A 17,549-nucleotide genomic window follows, 5' to 3' on the forward strand; every position below is an offset into this window, starting at 1 on the left:
CATCCATTGTCCTGGTAGACAGCATACCTGGCAAGTCCATGGATCTTCTCTGCATACCTGGGTTTTGATCCCACGCAGTAGGGAGTCTCCCACTACTAGTACTCCTTCTCTTGTTGTGGGGAGAGGTTTCATTGCCCCTGCGTGACTGAGCTCCAGCCTCTTGCTCGTTGTCACACAGGGTCTCCTGTCCAAAGACAGTGTCCTCACAGATCCAAAGTTGTTCCCCACTGAAGTGGTCTCAGCTGCTGGCTACATGAGGAATAATGTTGGTTCCAGATCTAGCTGCGTCTTCTCTCAAAGATGACTGTGAACCACAATAATAGAACATGGTGTTCCCCACAAAGCAGCTAAGAAAAGAATAGGACTCTGATTTGCTACAGAGGAAGCCAAGCAGTTTCTCAATAGGACATATTGCCAGGCCAATTTAATTCCTCCTGAAGCTGTGAAAAGCTTTTAAAATTACTGTTTGACCCAATAAATGGAGAAAATAGACTCCCTCCACAGCACTGATTGAATCTATTCTATATTTAAAAGGTCCAAGCCTAGACAAACATGGCTTAGGATTACCAGGCAAACTCAGAGGTCTAAGTTGTTGGGCTGGAAGACTGAGGAATATTCCAATGAAGCAACCCAAAGCTACTCATCCAGTTAGCTTCAAAATGCCCATCTTTGCCCACTTGGGTGCCTCAAACGCTAAATCCTACATCCAGGGTTGAAGACCAGACAAAATATGATGTTATGGTGTTGCCACAGATTGGGGAGGCCAGAGCTCCATGGCTAACTGGGAAAGGCACTTTTTGAAATGAAAGCTTAGTGTTCTCCCAGTCCCCCAAGTGAATTTCACTTTTCTTAACGTAACACAGACAAGCAGCAGAACTTAAAAAATAAATAAGATACAGAATGAAACTGATTTTCAATGTTTTATATTGATCCCATAAACTCATAGTAATTTTTGACAACCTATTAAACCCCCATAATTGTGTCCTGAACTGCTTTCATATTAAGATGTGCTGTGTTATTGACCTGGAGAATTAGTATCCATATGAATTTAACAGGGCAATTCTATATTCATGATCCACCAGCTGTGGGGCCATGAGAATTGGAAGAAACCCCACTATTGCTGACAGAATGTCAGATATGCCACCACCATGACAGATGTGGCCAGTGGGGCATTTTGCCCAAGCTATCTATTTCTTTATTGAAGTATATATAATCTGCACTTTCTTAAAAGTATATCAAGACGGCATACAACATGGAAAAGTATAATAAAATCAGTAAAAGCATTCATAAAAACCGTGCTTTGTATGTTCTGCATAATTCAAAACTCTAAATGCAACAAGAAGTGACACTTAAGCAGAGTGGCCTGCCTGGCTTCTGCTCTTACTCACAGCAACAGGCAACGTCAGTGGCACACCAGGTGGAGGGTTGTCTGCTGAAGCCAGGATGGTGTTGGTCACAGAGTACTCAAATCCAACTTTTCCTGTATTCCTCAGCGTAATCTCAGCCACACTTATGTGATCAAAAGGCTTAGAGGGAGAAAAGAGGGTGATGGCAAATATGAAAATGGTTGTAAATTTGAAAGCATCATCCCTGTAACCCTTTGTTCTATCTAGAGATGTTGGAGAATTCAGACGCAAACAGAAAAATGAGCAGAAATTTGTTTGTTTATTCTGGGAAGAATTGCTATTGTTTTGTTGTTGTTTATTGTTATGTTTTTATAATGTGTTTTATTTGTTTTTGTTTTAACTTCGGGTATTAAGCAACTAATAAACAACAACGTCTAGAACGGAAATTAATCCAGCAAAAACTATTGCTATTCACTGTTGTTGTTGCTTTCAGTCTGAAAACAATATGTGATTGATTACATCCCCCCTTTGCATTGCATTTCCTTTGCATTGGAAAGAATAAGGTGGAATAACATAATGATAACATATTTTACATAATTATGGAAGTTACATAATTCCACCACAGCGGTCAGCAAGACAAATAAAGTAGTTTTTGGGAGAAGACGCAGAATGGAATCAGCGCCGCACGCGACACATGCAGGGTGAGATGGAAAATGAGGCCCTTCTTAACATTCCGAGTTCCTTCCCTCCTCTGACTCGGCACCAGCCCATCTGTTTGGGAGGAGATCATGTGATGTATGCAGCTCCTTATGTAGTTTGGGAGGCATTTAATCTATGGACAAGTTCTTCAACTGGAAACACTTTGGCTGCAATCCAATACATGTCTACTCAGAGGTAAGCTCCATTGGGTTCAGAAGGACTTACTCCCAGGTAAGTGTGTATTGGATTGCTTCATTAGCCTCTGAAGCAGCACTTCATTTTCAGAGACTCCAATGTGCTTATCAGCCATCAATGACTATAAAGAGCAACCAGAGGAGAGGAAAGTAATCTACATGTGTGTAGAGTTTTATCCAAGCACCACTAGTATGCTATACTTCGACAATCTTGTCATTATTATTTCAATCTGCATCAAAATATCTCCAGATGTTTCACTTCAGCTGGACCCTTCCAAATTACCTCAAATTTCACATTGGGAGAGATTTGGTGGCATCTCTGTGTATTCTCAGGTGTGAATGCAAAACCTCTGAGTTCTGTAGGACTAGGGTGGAGGCAGACTAAGGCCTGCCCTTTCAGAAGGAGCCCAGGGCCAACTTTGACAGTCTGGCATCATAATGATATCAGGTGATTGACAGGTGGGTTGTCCCACCCCTCTGTCAAATGTGGTCCTCAGAGTTGGGGGAGATAGTGACCAAGCAGGACTGAACTTCTTGAACATCAGCTGATGTGCAGGGAGTTCAGTCTAGCTTTCTGTAGGTTTGAGTGCACTGGTGAATTCCTTGTGGGAATTGCTAATAAGAAATTAGAAACAAGTAGGAACCCATGCAAAATATTTCAGGCTTAGAAAAGTCTCCATAAGACTCACTGTGCATTTCTGCAACCTGTAGTCATGCACAAAAAGGCACAGGACTGATTTCAGCAAGGTTTATTTATGCAGAAGCTATACGCAGAGTAAGAGGTGAAGTGTGGGAAAAATAGTTGAAGTGATCCACCAGAGGCCTGTAAGGGTCAACTGCACACTGCTGTTCCTACCTGGAGTCCATAATCAATTTCCTTTCTGTCGAATGCGTAACTCACAAGTGAGGCCTCACCACTCAGCAGGATTTCGTAGGTGGGGCCCCCTTCCACTTCACAGAGTGCTTTTACACGGGCCACAATGTCAGTGTGACCATAGAAAGTGAATGACATTTCCTGAGTGTCATTTGGCTGCAGTGTCCCAAACAGCGGCAGAATGTCAAACACCTGATTGGGAAGGAAAGAAAGAGAGAGAGATGCTGCAGACTGGCAAGTGCAAGAGCCAGGATGGAGGCAACCAATACAACTGTGAGCAAAGTCTGGAAGATGCCTGTGGGGCTCTCTAACACTGAAAAGATGGCTCTTCATGTCCTGACCTTTGCTCAGACTCTTCTCAAGAAAAAGTTTTGTTGCACATTTAAATAGGAGAATTACAGCCTTGATCCTGTTCCAGACCTTGGCCAGTCCAAGGGTAGAAAACCAAGGCCTGAAACTGGAGTGCCGAGTTGGGGAGGGTCTGGCCACTGCTTGGCAAGTGACACCTGGTGCTGACCAGCCTGAGAAGAAGACCCAGCTTATTTGGAAACAGAGCTGATCTCCACCGCTGAGGCTCATACTGGAGAGAGAAGAGACTTGGGGGGGTTCTACTGGTATGAAGAAGTGCAGCCCACAGCTCTAGCCAGCCCAGCCTAGCCCCATGTCATCAGCTGCCAGGGCTTGGGTGTGGGCTTAGAGGACCATCAGGATCACAGCATTTGGTGTGGCAGCACTAATGTTATGGAATCCCCTCCCTATACACATTAAGCAAGGTCCATCTGTTCTATCCTTTAGATGCTTGCTAAAAGCATTCTTATTTAACCAATGTTTCCTGAAGTGTGACCCGCTTTGTATTATTAGTTTGACTGCTGAATTGTTCTTAATGTTCTGATTTTTTTATATTTGGGTTGTTGCTCTGTGGCTCATGCAGGCCCCTGCCTGCTGCTACTGCCCACTTGCTCACACTCTCTCCATCCAGTCCCCCCCCGTTCCCTCTCCGACTCTCTGCCCAATCTCACCCACTCTGCTCACTTGCTCTTACCACCATATAGCTCCTTAAAGTCATCACACTGTAGTTCCCAGTGCCAGCTGTCTATGGCCAAGCAAACTGCAGCATGATGCTTACAAGGCTGACTAAAGGCTAATAAAATAAAAATAAACTCCTGCTCACTTCTTCCACTCCAGTTGAGTGATGCTCTTCTGGTTCCACACACCATAGCACTTCCTTGGTCTCCACCTGGCTCTTCTTTGCAAGCTCCTCTTCCACTCGATCAGCAGCTGGCAATAAGGACTAGAAAAAAGAACAGCATGTGGACATATGCCAGACAGAGAAACTGTCCCAGAAAGGGCAGAGAAGTTTTCTAACTGGAATGGGTGTGAAAGACAATGTCAGCAGGTGGGCTTGGAGGTTTTCAGGTGCCCAGGTGTATTTTTAAACCTACATTCCTCTGCTGTTGCTCTATGACCAAAGCCATAATGAATGACCAGAGCACTCCAGACCACGACGGTGAAAACAACTGACATGCAAAGACTGAAATGCTTTGCCAGGCTGACAGAAAATGTCAAGAATAAAACTAAGGAAAAGCTATCCAACATTCACATGCTCTCCGCCTGGTACATAGCTGCCGTGTGTCCTGTCACATGGAACTTGTCCCAGTCACTCATTTATTGCTCTAGCAACCTTGGGACAGGCACAGGGAGCAACCCCCCCCCCCATGAGCCCAGGTGCTCTCCATGCTCCATTCATATCCGTGGTACTTGTGCAAAGCTACCTAAGGGTGCTCTCTGTCTCCTATCAATGTAGGAATTTCTGCCTCTTTAGATACCAGATTGGGCAAGACGTGGCCCCTGGAGAATTACCTTTGTTGCTGTCTTTGTTTCTGAGCCACTTCCTGCAGGGTCTGAAGGTTCTTGAGAGGACTCCTCTTCTGCACTTACACAATTCAGGTTTTCTTCTACAGCTGCTTCTCTGGAGTTATAATATTGAGGCAGAAACTTTCCTTAATTGGTGCAATGAATATTTGCATATATATCTAACAGTGAAACTATCTATCTATTCATCCTACCAGGCTACAGCAGAAGAAAAATGGCATTATAGGGCCCACTCCTTCACCTCTGCTGGGAGGCCAGCTCCATTTGACTTCCTTGGCTCTCAGCTGTTGCGATTCAAGCTGTTCATTATAAGACTGTTGCCATTTTAAGTCTTAAAGAGGGTAGGGAGGGGAACCTTTATTCTAGGAAGGGCAGTTTACCGGGGGTGGAATCACCAATCACCATTGGTGGTGTCAGCCAACGGAAGTGGAGCCAGATTCCCAAAGTGGGTAGATTTTGCAGCGCTGCAGAACTGCACAGCACATTCTTTCTCTCTGGAGCTGTGAAGAATGGCTTGCTTGCAGAGGACTTCTTCCCCTCTCCCAACATGCTGTTGGTTTCAGCTCCATCCACTTCTGTTCTTAAGCCCTACTGCCTTTCTTCTGCGCTCCCTCTGCCACCTGCAGCTCACCATAAGTTTCCTCCCCCCTCCTCAGCTGAACTTGCAGCAGCCAACTCGCCAACTCTCCCTCCCTCCCTCCCTCTCCTACAGAGGAAAAGGAAGGGGACATGGCCCCCAGAGAGGTGCTCTGCAGAACAGGAGGGGGCCTGGAGGATCCAGAGGGCCTCACAAATCTTCCACCACTGCCCAAGTTTGCTTGTTTCCCTGTTTACTCCCCATCTCGTTTTTTCTTTTTGTGTCATGACTTTGAAAAGGAAGCTTGTGGGGAAGGATTACCTTGCGGTGATGTTCTTTTTATGTAAGCTACTCTGGGAGCCTCTTTTTGGCTGAAGAGCAAGGTAAAAAATGCTACGGTCTGAACAATCCTTAGGGGACTGGCAAATATTAAACATTTGTGGTGGGGGAGAGCGCTCTGACCTTTCAAGACAAGAGGGCTTAGCGGTGGGGGGGGTTAACTCCCCCACCAAGAACAGCCTTGCCATTGCATCAAGGGGTAGCTCTCACTTTGGCCTGATGTAAGGTGATTGTGCCACAGCATCCCTCCCAGTGGCATTTTTGGACAGAAAGGAGGCTACCTCCATTGTTGCACTCTTGGTTGATCCATTGAGATGGTTTTACAGTTGTTTGCTGTGATTATGGTTTCTATATATTATTGTTGTAACCTACCCTATGGTCCATATTGGAGGAGGAGCAGGATATAAGACTATTTAATAGATAAAATACAATAAATTGACAACCAAAATTCTTTTTCCTCAAGAAAAATATGGGAATGATGCCATGGCTTGACATCACAGTGATACTGTTCATTTTCCCACTAAAAGAAGACTCCCCCCTAAACAAAATTATTTTTAAAGTTTTGAAGCCAGAAATCATGCTACTGAATTTCTGTCTTCTGAATAAAGCAAATAAAAATTCCAGGTAGCTATCAAGAGAACTCCCTCATTGCCACATTCTATGGCTCTGCATGTGACACCCCACATTCTTCTGCTTGGCTCTTGCCAAGGACATGTCCGTGCTCTGCCACCAAACAGCAAACACCCCAGCCAGCATCTGCACTTCATTGTGTGCTGCCAGAGTGTCAGAAGCAGGAACTGCTGGAACCATTGGTTCTGTGTCCTGCTGCTCCGTGTGATGAGCTATCAGAATTGCAGCTTGGAGAGTCTTCTTCCAGCAGTGTATGTCCAATCCAGAGACGAAGGAACCAGACTGAGACGATGTGTGATCTGTTTCTCGTTTTATTAATATGATGGTCACATCCAAAGTGGTGCGCTTCTTAAACCTGTCTATCCTGACTCACTACTTTCCCTAGCTATCCTACCTAAGCAGTCTCTGCAGCGTGTGGGGAGAGCTGACTCAGCACTAGAGTCTTGGGAGGCACCTGCTTAAGTAGGGAAGGTCTTCGTGTTTAAATGACGGCTCCGGCAGAGTTCCCCCTCTGAATGTCTGACTTCTTGCACTTCCTCGTGTGGGGCGAGGGGGAGCGAGCCTCAGACGGCCCATCCGACAGCAGGGCTTCACTAGGCGACAACGCGGGCTCTGAAAGAGGGATGCTGATTGGTGGGGAAGCGTTTGAACAGCCAGGCAGGGATTCCTGCACGGGCGAGGTTGGCGCGAGTGAAGGGTTGCTTCCCAACGGTTCAGGTGGGGGACTCACAGGCAGGGCTGGAACTGCTTCGATGGGGGTGCCGGCTGTGGGAGTCTGCGGGCTGTCAGAGCCCCTCTTCCTCCAACGCCCCCAGCCTCATCCGGCTCCTCTCCTGATCTAACTCTCCCTGCATCTGGGGCACAACAGTGAAGTCCTTTCACACTCCTGCCCGCCTAGGCTGGCCATTGAGTCAACCAAGTACACTCCTGCATATTCTGCTTCCTTGGTTCGGACGCAGAGCTGCACTACAGACATGCGTGATTGTGGATGAAACTGCTGTATAGAAATGAAACTGCTGCTCAGAAATGACAGAAGCTTGATTTTGGACTGGAGTGGGATGGCAAGAGGGGTTTTGCTATCTCTCCCATCCTCAGCTGTAACTATGTTTCACACAGAGCAGCTGTGATGGTGGCGGCATTTTAAAATTAACTGCTCAAGTTAAGTCCCTGGGATGGCAGAAAACATTAAGAGCACCCTCTGTTATCTGCCCTAATCATCAAGGTGTGATATAGCAGGCAGACTGATGGGCTTGGGCCACCTAGCCTGCAGTATTAATGCCAATGTTGCACCGATCATGCGTTTCTGATGCCTACTATACAAACCTCTCAGAGTCTTTGCTGTCGCTGTGACCAGCTGCAGGAGCCGGTGGTGGTGGTGGTGGTGGGTCTTTCTGCTCAGCTGCTGCATCCTGTTCAACAAGGGCCGTATCCCCTCTTGGGCTGAATCTGAAAAAGCCAATGTCATTTTGTAAGTGTGGAAGCCAACACCGGATCTCCTTTTGTGGGCTTCTCCTTAGTTATTCTTCTGAAGAAGCCAGGAAATTGTTAGGATAATTTGAAGAAATGCCCCTAAAAACATCCAGCTTTGCTATGATAGCCTGCACCTAGGAAGGAAGACTTGAAGACTCCATTACAGCAAGCCAGCCTGCATGTTCCAAGCAAATTGAGTTGCAACACCTGGTAAATTCATTGTCTCCTTTCACTGAAAATTTCTGCCATTCCTCCCTTATCAAGGGTAAATTTAAAAGCAAACAAAAGAGCATCAGACTCCTAAAAATGTTTAATCAAGATATGGTCACCTGCATGTCACTCCCTCCTCCTCCCCCAAGTACTAATCAAGTACTTCCCAGTAGCCTGAAGCTCTTGCCAGCAGAGCCCAAAAGACATGCCCATCTCTTTTCCCCACTTCTCCTGGACAGCAGAATAAGGTGTATTTCTAGAAGCTATTTCACAAACATTTTACACAAATTCCTTTTGACTGGCACTTCAAGACAGGATTTACAGCCTTTTTTATGTTAGTTTACAAGCACAGCTCAAGCATAAGTGGTGATACTTTTCACTTTACTACATTTGAAACTTTGGATACCCAAGAAACCTCACCCCTTTGCTCGGGAACTTTCCTGTGGACTCCCCCCCTTCTCTCTCCCCCTTTTGTTACTAAAGAGGTGGCCTCACCCCCACCACATAACTGAACCTCGCAGAATAAGGAAAGGGAGTCACATCTCTCTCCCAAGCCTGTCAAGGTAAGCTGCCCCTTTCCCTACAACTCCACTTGCAAGCCTTACCAGCTCCCTCTTTCTGAGGGTGACCCACTCTCTTTATTCCACTTGCCATGCCCCAAACTCTGACAACCTGTCCTTATATTGATAGGTACTGACAGATATAACTAGAGGGAGGTTTCCCATAACTGGAATACAGCAATTGAAGGATAGAACTTGTTCAAACAGAATAGAAGGAATGGAAAGGGAGATGGAGTCGTACTCTGTGTGAAATATATATATAATTGCCACAAGTCGGCAATTTTGACCAAAAAAGTGGAGCAACCAGTTACAAAGCATTTTAACATCGAGGGTCACAGCCTGTCGGACTTTTCCATTACAGCGATAGAGATGCCAGCAGATCCAGCAGCATTGACCAAAAGGGAGAACTTTTGGATTTACTCTCTGGACACATTGGCACCACATGGCCTGAACCTGGAGGACAGTACCAGCATCACTTAGCTTCTGCAAATGAAGCCCCTCTGGGCATTCCATCCTCAAAGCTCTATAACTGCCACCTTGGTAACAGCATTTGTATGTTGGCAGCTGATGAAGGTGGAAGCTGAAACGTTTTGTTAATATAATAAAAACCTCTGTTTGGTTAATCACAATTATGTATATCTATATCTATCTATATCTATATCTATATATATCTATGTATATATATATGTATATATATGTATGTATATATGTATATATGTATGTATATGTATGTATATGTATATGTATATAGGATGAGTTTGGTAGCTCCACCAAGAGTATCTGGATTAAAGTTAATGGGGCAAGTAATAAAAGGAGTATGGTGCTTAGAGTCCACTGCCAACTGCCCAATCAAGGAGAAAGCGAGGATGAAACTTTTGCAAAGCAAATTGCCAATATTTTGAGGAAGCATGAGGTAGTAGTAACAGGGGACTTCAATTATCTGTTGGGAGACAAATCCTGCCCAACATGGTCCCTCCAAGAAATTCCTGACTTGTGTTTATTTATTATTTATTTATTATTTGATCTATATCCCACCCTTCCAGCAGGAGCCCAGGGCGGCAAAGCAGGAGCCCAGGGCGGCAAAGTTGTGTTGCTGAGAACTTTCTCCTACAGAAAGTGGAGGAGGCAACTAGAGGATTGGCTATCCTTGACTTGATTCTAACCACAGAGATGACTTGGTGGATGAAGTAGCAGTTATGGAAACTCTGTGGGAAAATGTCCACCCTATACTTCGAGTTTCTGATTTCAAAGGAAGCAAAAGCTGAGAGTAGCCATACGTGTACTCTGGACTTCAGGAAAGCCGATATTAATTAGAACAATGATAACAAAGGTCTCATGGCAAGCCACCCTAATGAGAAAAGGAGTCCAAGATGGGTGGGAGTTTCTAAAAAATTAAATTCTAAAGGCACAATGGCAAACAATTCCATCAAGGAAAAAGGGGGAAGACAGCAGAAGAAGCCAATATGGCTTCACAGAAAGCTTAGAGGTGACCTGAAAATAAAAAAAGGACACATACAGGAAGTGGAAGGAAGGACAGGCCACAAAGGAAGAGTACAGACAGGCATCATGGAGTTGCCGGGATGGCGTCAGGAAGGCTAAAGCTGTGAATGAGCTGAGGTTAGCGAGAGATGCCAAAAGCAACAAAAAAAGCTTTCTTCAGGTACATCCATAGTAAAAGACAGAGAAAAGAAATGGCGATTCAGATACTCAATGAGAATGGCAAAATGATAAGAGATGACTAAGAAAAGGCAGAAGTGCTCAATGCCTACTTTAGCTCAGTCTTCTCAGAAAAGGAGGGCCAAGAGCCCAGGGCCAGCCCCAGGCAAAAAACAAGAAAGGCTTCAAGGAAAATAGGGGGAAAAACCCATCTGGTTTAATTCTCAACTTATTCCTGGGCCCATAACCTGTTTGGTATTTTAAACAGTTTCGTAGTCCTATTTCTTAGCAGAGATATAAACACAAGCAGCAGAATGAGAATAAACCAGCCCACCTTTCCACATGCAAACTAGCTGAATAAAATTAACAACAGAGATGATCTTCTTTGGTAAAAAGAATAAAGAATATTTACTCATGACCTTTCATATATTCAGGAAACATAGGCTCTAGCTTAGATAGAAAAGTAGAAGTCTCAGTCCATGATAATGGTCATCTTGGAAGAGAAGCATGTGGATGCTTCTCTCTCCTAAAGCTTAATAGAGAATATGCAAGGATCTACAATACACCCAGACAAAGGAGAAGGAAGCCAGGTAACTAACCCCACCCATTAGGAAGTTACATCACTCTAAAGTGATACATAGAGATATTCCCCAAATACTAGCAGAAGGAACATCTCCTTTTTATAGGGGGAACATGCAAGTTTGTTTATTCCAACAAAAACATCATAAAAACAGACATTAAAATACATTATTACACAACAATTTTAAAAACATTTTTTTAAAAAGCTTTGAAGACTTTTTTTAAAAAGGTTAAAAAAACATACTGTTAAAAAAAAGGTTTAAAAGCATATTAAAAAGCAATTCCAACACAGATGCAGAATGGGATAAGGACTCAACATAAAAGGCTTGTTGAAAGAGGAAGGTCTTCAATAGGCGCCGAAAAGATAACAGAGATGGTGCTTGTCTAATATTAAGGGTAGGGAGTTCCACAGGGCAGGTGCCACCACACTAAAGCCCATTTCCTGTGTTGTGCGGAACGGACCTCCTGATAAAATGGTATCTGCAGGAGTCCCTCACCTGCAGAGCTCAGTGATCAAATGGGTATATAAGGGATAAGATGGTCTTTCAGGTATCCTGGTCCCAAGCTGTATAGGGCTTTGTACACCAAAACTAGAACCTTGAACCTGGTCCGGTAGCAAATGGGCAGCCAGTGTAATTCTTTCAGCAGCAGAGTGACATGTTGGCGATACCCTGCTCCAGTGAGCAGTCTCACTGCTGCATTTTGCACCAGCTGCAGCTTCCGGACCAACCTCAAGAGCAGCCCCACATAGAGCGCATTACAGTAATCCAGCCTGGAAGTCACCAGTGTGTGGACAACAGCGGTCAGGCTATCCCGGTCCAGAAACAGCTGCAGCTGTCTTACCAGCTGAAGCTGGTAAAAGGCACTCCTAGCCACTGAGGTCACCTGAGCCTCTAGCGATAAAGTTGGATCCAGGAGCACCCCCAGATTACAGACCTGCTCTTTCAGAGAGAGTACGTCCCCATCCAAAGCAGGTAACTGACCAATTTTCTGAAGTCGGGAGCCACTAATCCACAGCGTCTCCATATTGGCAACCAGCCCACCACAGAGTCCAGGCGCCAGTCCAGGGCTTGCATGGCCTCTCCTGATTCAGATGTTACAGAGAAATAGAGCTGGGTATCATCAGCATACTGCTGAAACCTTGCTCCAAATCTCAGTGCCTTCAATACTCATCTCTTTCCTCTTCATCCAGGCATTTTAGCATGTGTTTTTTAATTGTTTTTAATTGTTTTTAAATTGTGTTTTTAAATTGTTTTTGTGTTTAAAATTTGTATATTTTATTTATTTATTTATTTAATTACATTTTTAGACCGCCCTATAGCATTGAGCTCTCAGGGCGGTGCACAACAGGATAAAACACATTTAAAATACGAGCAAGTGTGAATTTCATTATACAGTTATAAAACATTTTAAGCACAAGATTAAAAGATTAAAATAAGAATTTCAATTACAAAGTTTAAGCTTAAAATGCCATTTAAAATGCCTGGGCATTTGTTTTTAATGTTTTTAATTGCTGTAAACTGCCCAGAGAGCTTCGGCTATGGGGCGGTATATAAATAAATAAATAAATAAATCTCACCGAGTCAGCCCAGAAGGATACCATGGTTAATGGCATCAAAAGCCACTGAGAGATCAGGTAAGAATAACAGGCTCGCACTCCCCCTGTCCTTCTCCCAAAAAAGGTCATCCATCAGGGCAACCAAGGTCGATTCAGTCCCATAACCAGGCCTGAACCTAGATTGGAATGGGTCAAGATAATCTGTTTCATCCAAGAGTACTTGCAATTGCTGCACCACAACCCTCTCAATCACCTTCCCTAAGAAGGGGGTATTTGCAGCCGGTCGGTAGTTGTCAGAAACCAATGCGTCCAGAGAATCACTGCCTTTTTCAGGGCAGCTGGAACCACTCCCTCCCACAATGATACATTGACCACACCCAAAGCTTGGAAAAGTTACTTTTTTGAACTACCACTCCCATCAGCCCCAGCCAGCATGGCCACTGGACTGGGCTGATGGGAGCTGTAGTTCAAAAAAGTAACTTTTCCAAGCTCTGACCACACCCTGGATCCACTCGGTCAGACCCCCTCGGCAAGCTTTAATAAGCCAAGAAGGGCAAGGGTCGAGAAGACATGTTGCGGGCCGCATCATTGCAAGCACCTTATCCACGTCATCAGGCTGCAAGAACTGAAACCATTCCCAAGAAGTTGCAGCAGACATTGTACTGGACACCTCACTGGGGACTACAATAGATGTGGATGAGGCATCAAGTTTGCTACGGTGGTGAGCAACTTTACCCACAAAGTGCCTTCCAGACAATTAACAGTGGGCCTTCAAAGGGTCTAAAACTCAATTTCCTGGAGCTGATGTGAACAGACTCCTGACAATACGGAAAAGCTCCACTGGATGGCTGCTTGAGGATGCGATGGTGGCAGAAAAGTGAGCCTTCTTCACCGCCCTCACCTCCACACAATAGGCACAGTTATATTTTAACGGTGCCCAATCAGCCTCACAGTACGTCTTTCACCACTTGTGCTATAGCCGTCATCCAGCCTGTTTGATTGCTCTTAGCTCACTGGTGTACCAGGGTGCAGTATGGGCTTCACAGTGCCAGAGAGGGCACTCTGGGGCAACCGTAACAAGAGCCCAACGCGTCTTGCTGTTCCACAGCATGACAAGGGCTTCAGCAGGGTCACTTGGTCTATCTACTAGGAACTCCCCCAGGGCATTCAGGAATCCAGTAGATTCCATTAGTCTTCGAGGGTGGACCATCTTAATCTGCCCATCATTCCTGCAGGGAAGGATTGGAGCCATAAGTCTAAACTTCACCAGGAAGTGGTCTGACCATGATAATGGGATGACATCAATTCCCCCTATCTCCAGACCACCCCTTCCTCCATCTGGAGCAAAAACCAAGTCGAGGGTGTGCACTGCCCTATGCGTCGGGCCAGTGACAACTTGAGACAGCCCCATGGTCATCATGGAGGCCATGAAATCCCAAACTGGAACACTAGAGGCAGTCTCAGCATGGATATTGAAATCACCCAGCACTATTGTTCCAGGCTCCTCCAATACCACAGCCGAGACGGCCTCCACCAGCTCAGTCAGAGAAGCTGCAGGGTAGCAGGGTGGACAGTATACCAACAGCATACCTACTTTACTATCTCCTTGGCCCATCACCAGATGCAGCCCTCACAGCAACCTCCAAGACAGAGTGGCTTCCTGGTGACAGAGATGGAAGTTCTGTAGACAGCAGCAACTCCTCCCCCCCATCCCTGCAGCCCGTGCTGGTGTTGCAGCGAGTATCCAGATGGGCAAAGCTGGGTCAGATCAACTCCTCCCAGCTCACCCACCCAGGTCTTGGTAATGCACACCAAATTGGCACCATCCATGATCAAATCATGGACGAGTGTGGTCTTGTTTACCGATCTGGTGCTAAACAATAGCACACGCAGACCAGTTGGCACAGCAGAAGTGCAATGAGGAATTTGTCCATGAGAGGAGTGGGAGCAAGGAACAAGAGTAGATAGCTATGCCCTCGTCTTCTATGGTAGCTCACCACCTCCCCATGGTTATGCTTCCCTCTATCTGTGATCACTGACATTGGGGTGGCATCACCCATATTCTTCCTTAATAAGATTCCCTTAAATACCTGATATAAACCCAACAAGAGCCCACCAACAAAACTTACTTGAACCAATTATCCCAGTAGGCCTCTGAGAAAATTGGGAACAGTCTGACCCACTCAATATTTTTCACACAGGGCACATCTACTCCCCCCCCACCCCGGTCTCACACCCAGGGAGGGCCAGCCTTCTGCCAGTTACAGACTCTCACTCTGAAGGCATCTGGCGACTTTCTCCTATCATTCAGTTCACTGCCCAGGCTCTCACCCTGTTCAGGAAGTACACATGCGCCATACACCCTCCCCACTTCCAATCTCCTCCAGATTGGTTTTTTTTAAAAATAGGGGTAGCATCCTCACCCTCGGGACTCCCTAACGGACTTCCCAAGGGACAATTCCCTTTGGTGTTTCCCCTTCGGTGGCAACCCCACCGGCAGCAGACTCGCTGCCCAAGGGCAGCTGGCTTTTTATGCCCCCAACAGCGAGCTGATGCAAGAGGCTGCAAGATTGACTGCAGCCTCTTTCTGGAGTCAGGGTCAGGCAGGGGGTCTCAGTCCTTGCAGCACTTACCAAGGACTTCAGCTGTCTTGAGAGACAGCAACCCAGAGGAGTGAGCGAGCAAGCACCCAGATGCTCAGGTACTCACTCCCAGGGCAGGTCTTCTCCAGTCCCCGAGTGCTGCATCTGTTCCCCGCATCGGCATATATATAAAGAACTGGACACAGTATTCCCAAAATCACCAGCCTGGGTTGGTGGTCTCTCAGCTGCAACCTACAAAGCAGCACAGTCATGAAGTGAAAGCTTTGGAAGTCAAGGAGGTGTATTGGCTGCGGCTCATTCTTTCACCTTTCCTTTGGCTCTCCTCTCACTGGATTGTGGGAAGGCTGGACCATTTCTAGCCCCCCTGCCATTTGCACCCTCCTCTTGTCAGCCATGACTGATCTGAGGCTCTGGCCCCTCTCCCTCCCAGGTATGGTAAAATCCTGAATCAGGAAGTGCGGTCAGTGCTCGCAGCATGAGACAGAGCTTCTAAGCTAGGTGAACTCATAGTCCTAATTAGTTAGTAGTATCTGCACCCTTGGGATAGTTCAGAGGGGGCATGGAGGTTCCCTGCTGTGTTGAAGGTCACTAGAGAAGTGAGTGACGGTGCAAACAGAAATGGCTGACATAATGACATGTGGCATCACTGCTGCCTGCCACCACGGAAGCATGCTTTTAGTCTCCTCTTTGGCTTCCCAGCAGACCCTCCATTACTTACTGTTATTCAGAGCGTGGGTGGGTGAATATATACATACTCACAAATACACACACCTTTAGACTATACTTTGGCATATCAGCATTTCAAAAGATTGTGTGAAGGTGAAACTACCGCATACTGTGCCCAGGTGCATCACCGGCATTTCACAAGATTGGGCCCTTCATTCTGCAAGGCTCCTCATTAACCTTCTGGATGTGATGTTGGTCCTAACCTTGTTTCTTTGCATCTGTGCCTATTAATTAGATGGCCCTGTTGTTCCATGAGGTCCTTGTGCAGGCACCACCTGACTGCCCAGAGGACTGCTAGGCCTGAAGGGAACCTCCAGTTGTTGCCACCTTCATTTGGCCAGGAAAAAGCATCACAGCTTGTCAGATATTATTTCTGTTTCAATACCATGTATATCCCAAATAATTACATCCAGCTAATGCAGCCTGACAGTTTGGTAGCTAAAAATCAGGTCACGGCTGTTCTATCAACTCTGTGCCTTTCATCACAGTAACTAATTATCATTCAAATTAACATCTGTTTTTCAGCTAGGGGTGAAGAATGTGATTTATTTAGTTTTATTTCTGGACCTTATAATTAGGGCAGTGACTTTTATGGTTTTCATCTAATTATTCAGCTTTAACCTTTCATTTCCCTCCCCTTCACAGAGTACACATGAAAATATTCCTTCTTGCATAAATGACTCTGGAATGGTTCCCCCCCTTCACACTAACAGGCACAGTTGCACATTGAAAGAGTGGGAGGGTCATGTTGCCAAAAAAAAGGCAAATGCTGTGTGAGGCATGCTCAGTAAACCTAGCACTGCTGCGTTCTGATGGACTATTGTGCCCTGTTTTCTAATCATCCAAATAAACTAGAAAACTATCTAGCACTGCTGCGTTCTGATGGACTATTGTGCCCTGTTTTCTAATCATCCAAATAAACTAGAAAACTATCTCTTTTGAGGGGCTCCAAAATATTTCCTTCAGTAATCCCAATTTTTACTACTTTTGTTTGCACCTTTTGCTTTTGCCCCCAGTGTAAATAAAGCCCCTTGAGGAGAGACTGAAAGAACTAGGCATATTTAAACATGTAGTACAGCCTTCAAGTCAATTCCGACTTATGGCGACCCTATGAATAAGGTGTTCATGAGGCTGAGAGACAGTGACTGGCCCACGGTCACCCAATGAGCTTCATGGCTATGTGGGGATTCGAACCCTGGTCTCCCGGGTCATAGTCCAACACTCTAACCACTACACCACACTGGCATATTTAGCCTTGAGAAAAGAAGACTGAGGGGAGTGTCCTGCCCGAAGTTGAATGACCCAGACTCAACAGTGGTGTTTTTTCTTTTTATTAAAAGTAATAGACAGCTGCAGTGCAGAGTGCCTCATGTAACCAGCTACTCGTTCTAGGAACTCAGCCTCTCTCTCTAGCAGTAGCTAAGCATGACTTTGCAACTCTAAGACACTGACTCAGCAACTGTTTCCCCGCTGTCCCTGAGCCTGCTTAAGTGTGTGGGAGCACATGCACAAATGGAGGCTCCTCTATTGAATTTCCCACTTCACGTGACTTTGAGAGCGGGGCGAAGGTGAAGCCTCGGCCAGTCTCTTGTCTTCCCCCTCTGACGGAGGGGGCTTGTAACTGTCAGTTCAGGCATGGGAAGCAGAGGTGCTCCT

At 45.7% G+C, this 17,549-nt stretch overlaps 1 protein-coding gene across 1 annotated transcript in view; it reads right to left on the bottom strand.

Moving 5' to 3' along the window:
* Nucleotides 1-17,549, bottom strand: part of HYDIN (HYDIN axonemal central pair apparatus protein) — a 426,739-nt gene that overhangs the window by 173,670 nt on the left and 235,520 nt on the right. Inside the window, exons 23-27 of the mRNA XM_061594057.1 lie at nucleotides 7,855-7,977; nucleotides 4,974-5,082; nucleotides 4,285-4,404; nucleotides 3,096-3,305; nucleotides 1,389-1,526 (exon numbers count right to left, since the gene is read on the bottom strand). Of these exons, the coding sequence (XP_061450041.1) occupies nucleotides 1,389-1,526; nucleotides 3,096-3,305; nucleotides 4,285-4,404; nucleotides 4,974-5,082; nucleotides 7,855-7,977 (700 nt within the window). The remainder of the gene's footprint in view (nucleotides 1-1,388; nucleotides 1,527-3,095; nucleotides 3,306-4,284; nucleotides 4,405-4,973; nucleotides 5,083-7,854; nucleotides 7,978-17,549) is intronic.

Source organism: Rhineura floridana, chromosome 13 (genome assembly GCF_030035675.1).
Source record: "Rhineura floridana isolate rRhiFlo1 chromosome 13, rRhiFlo1.hap2, whole genome shotgun sequence".
Taxonomy (NCBI): domain Eukaryota; kingdom Metazoa; phylum Chordata; class Lepidosauria; order Squamata; family Rhineuridae; genus Rhineura; species Rhineura floridana.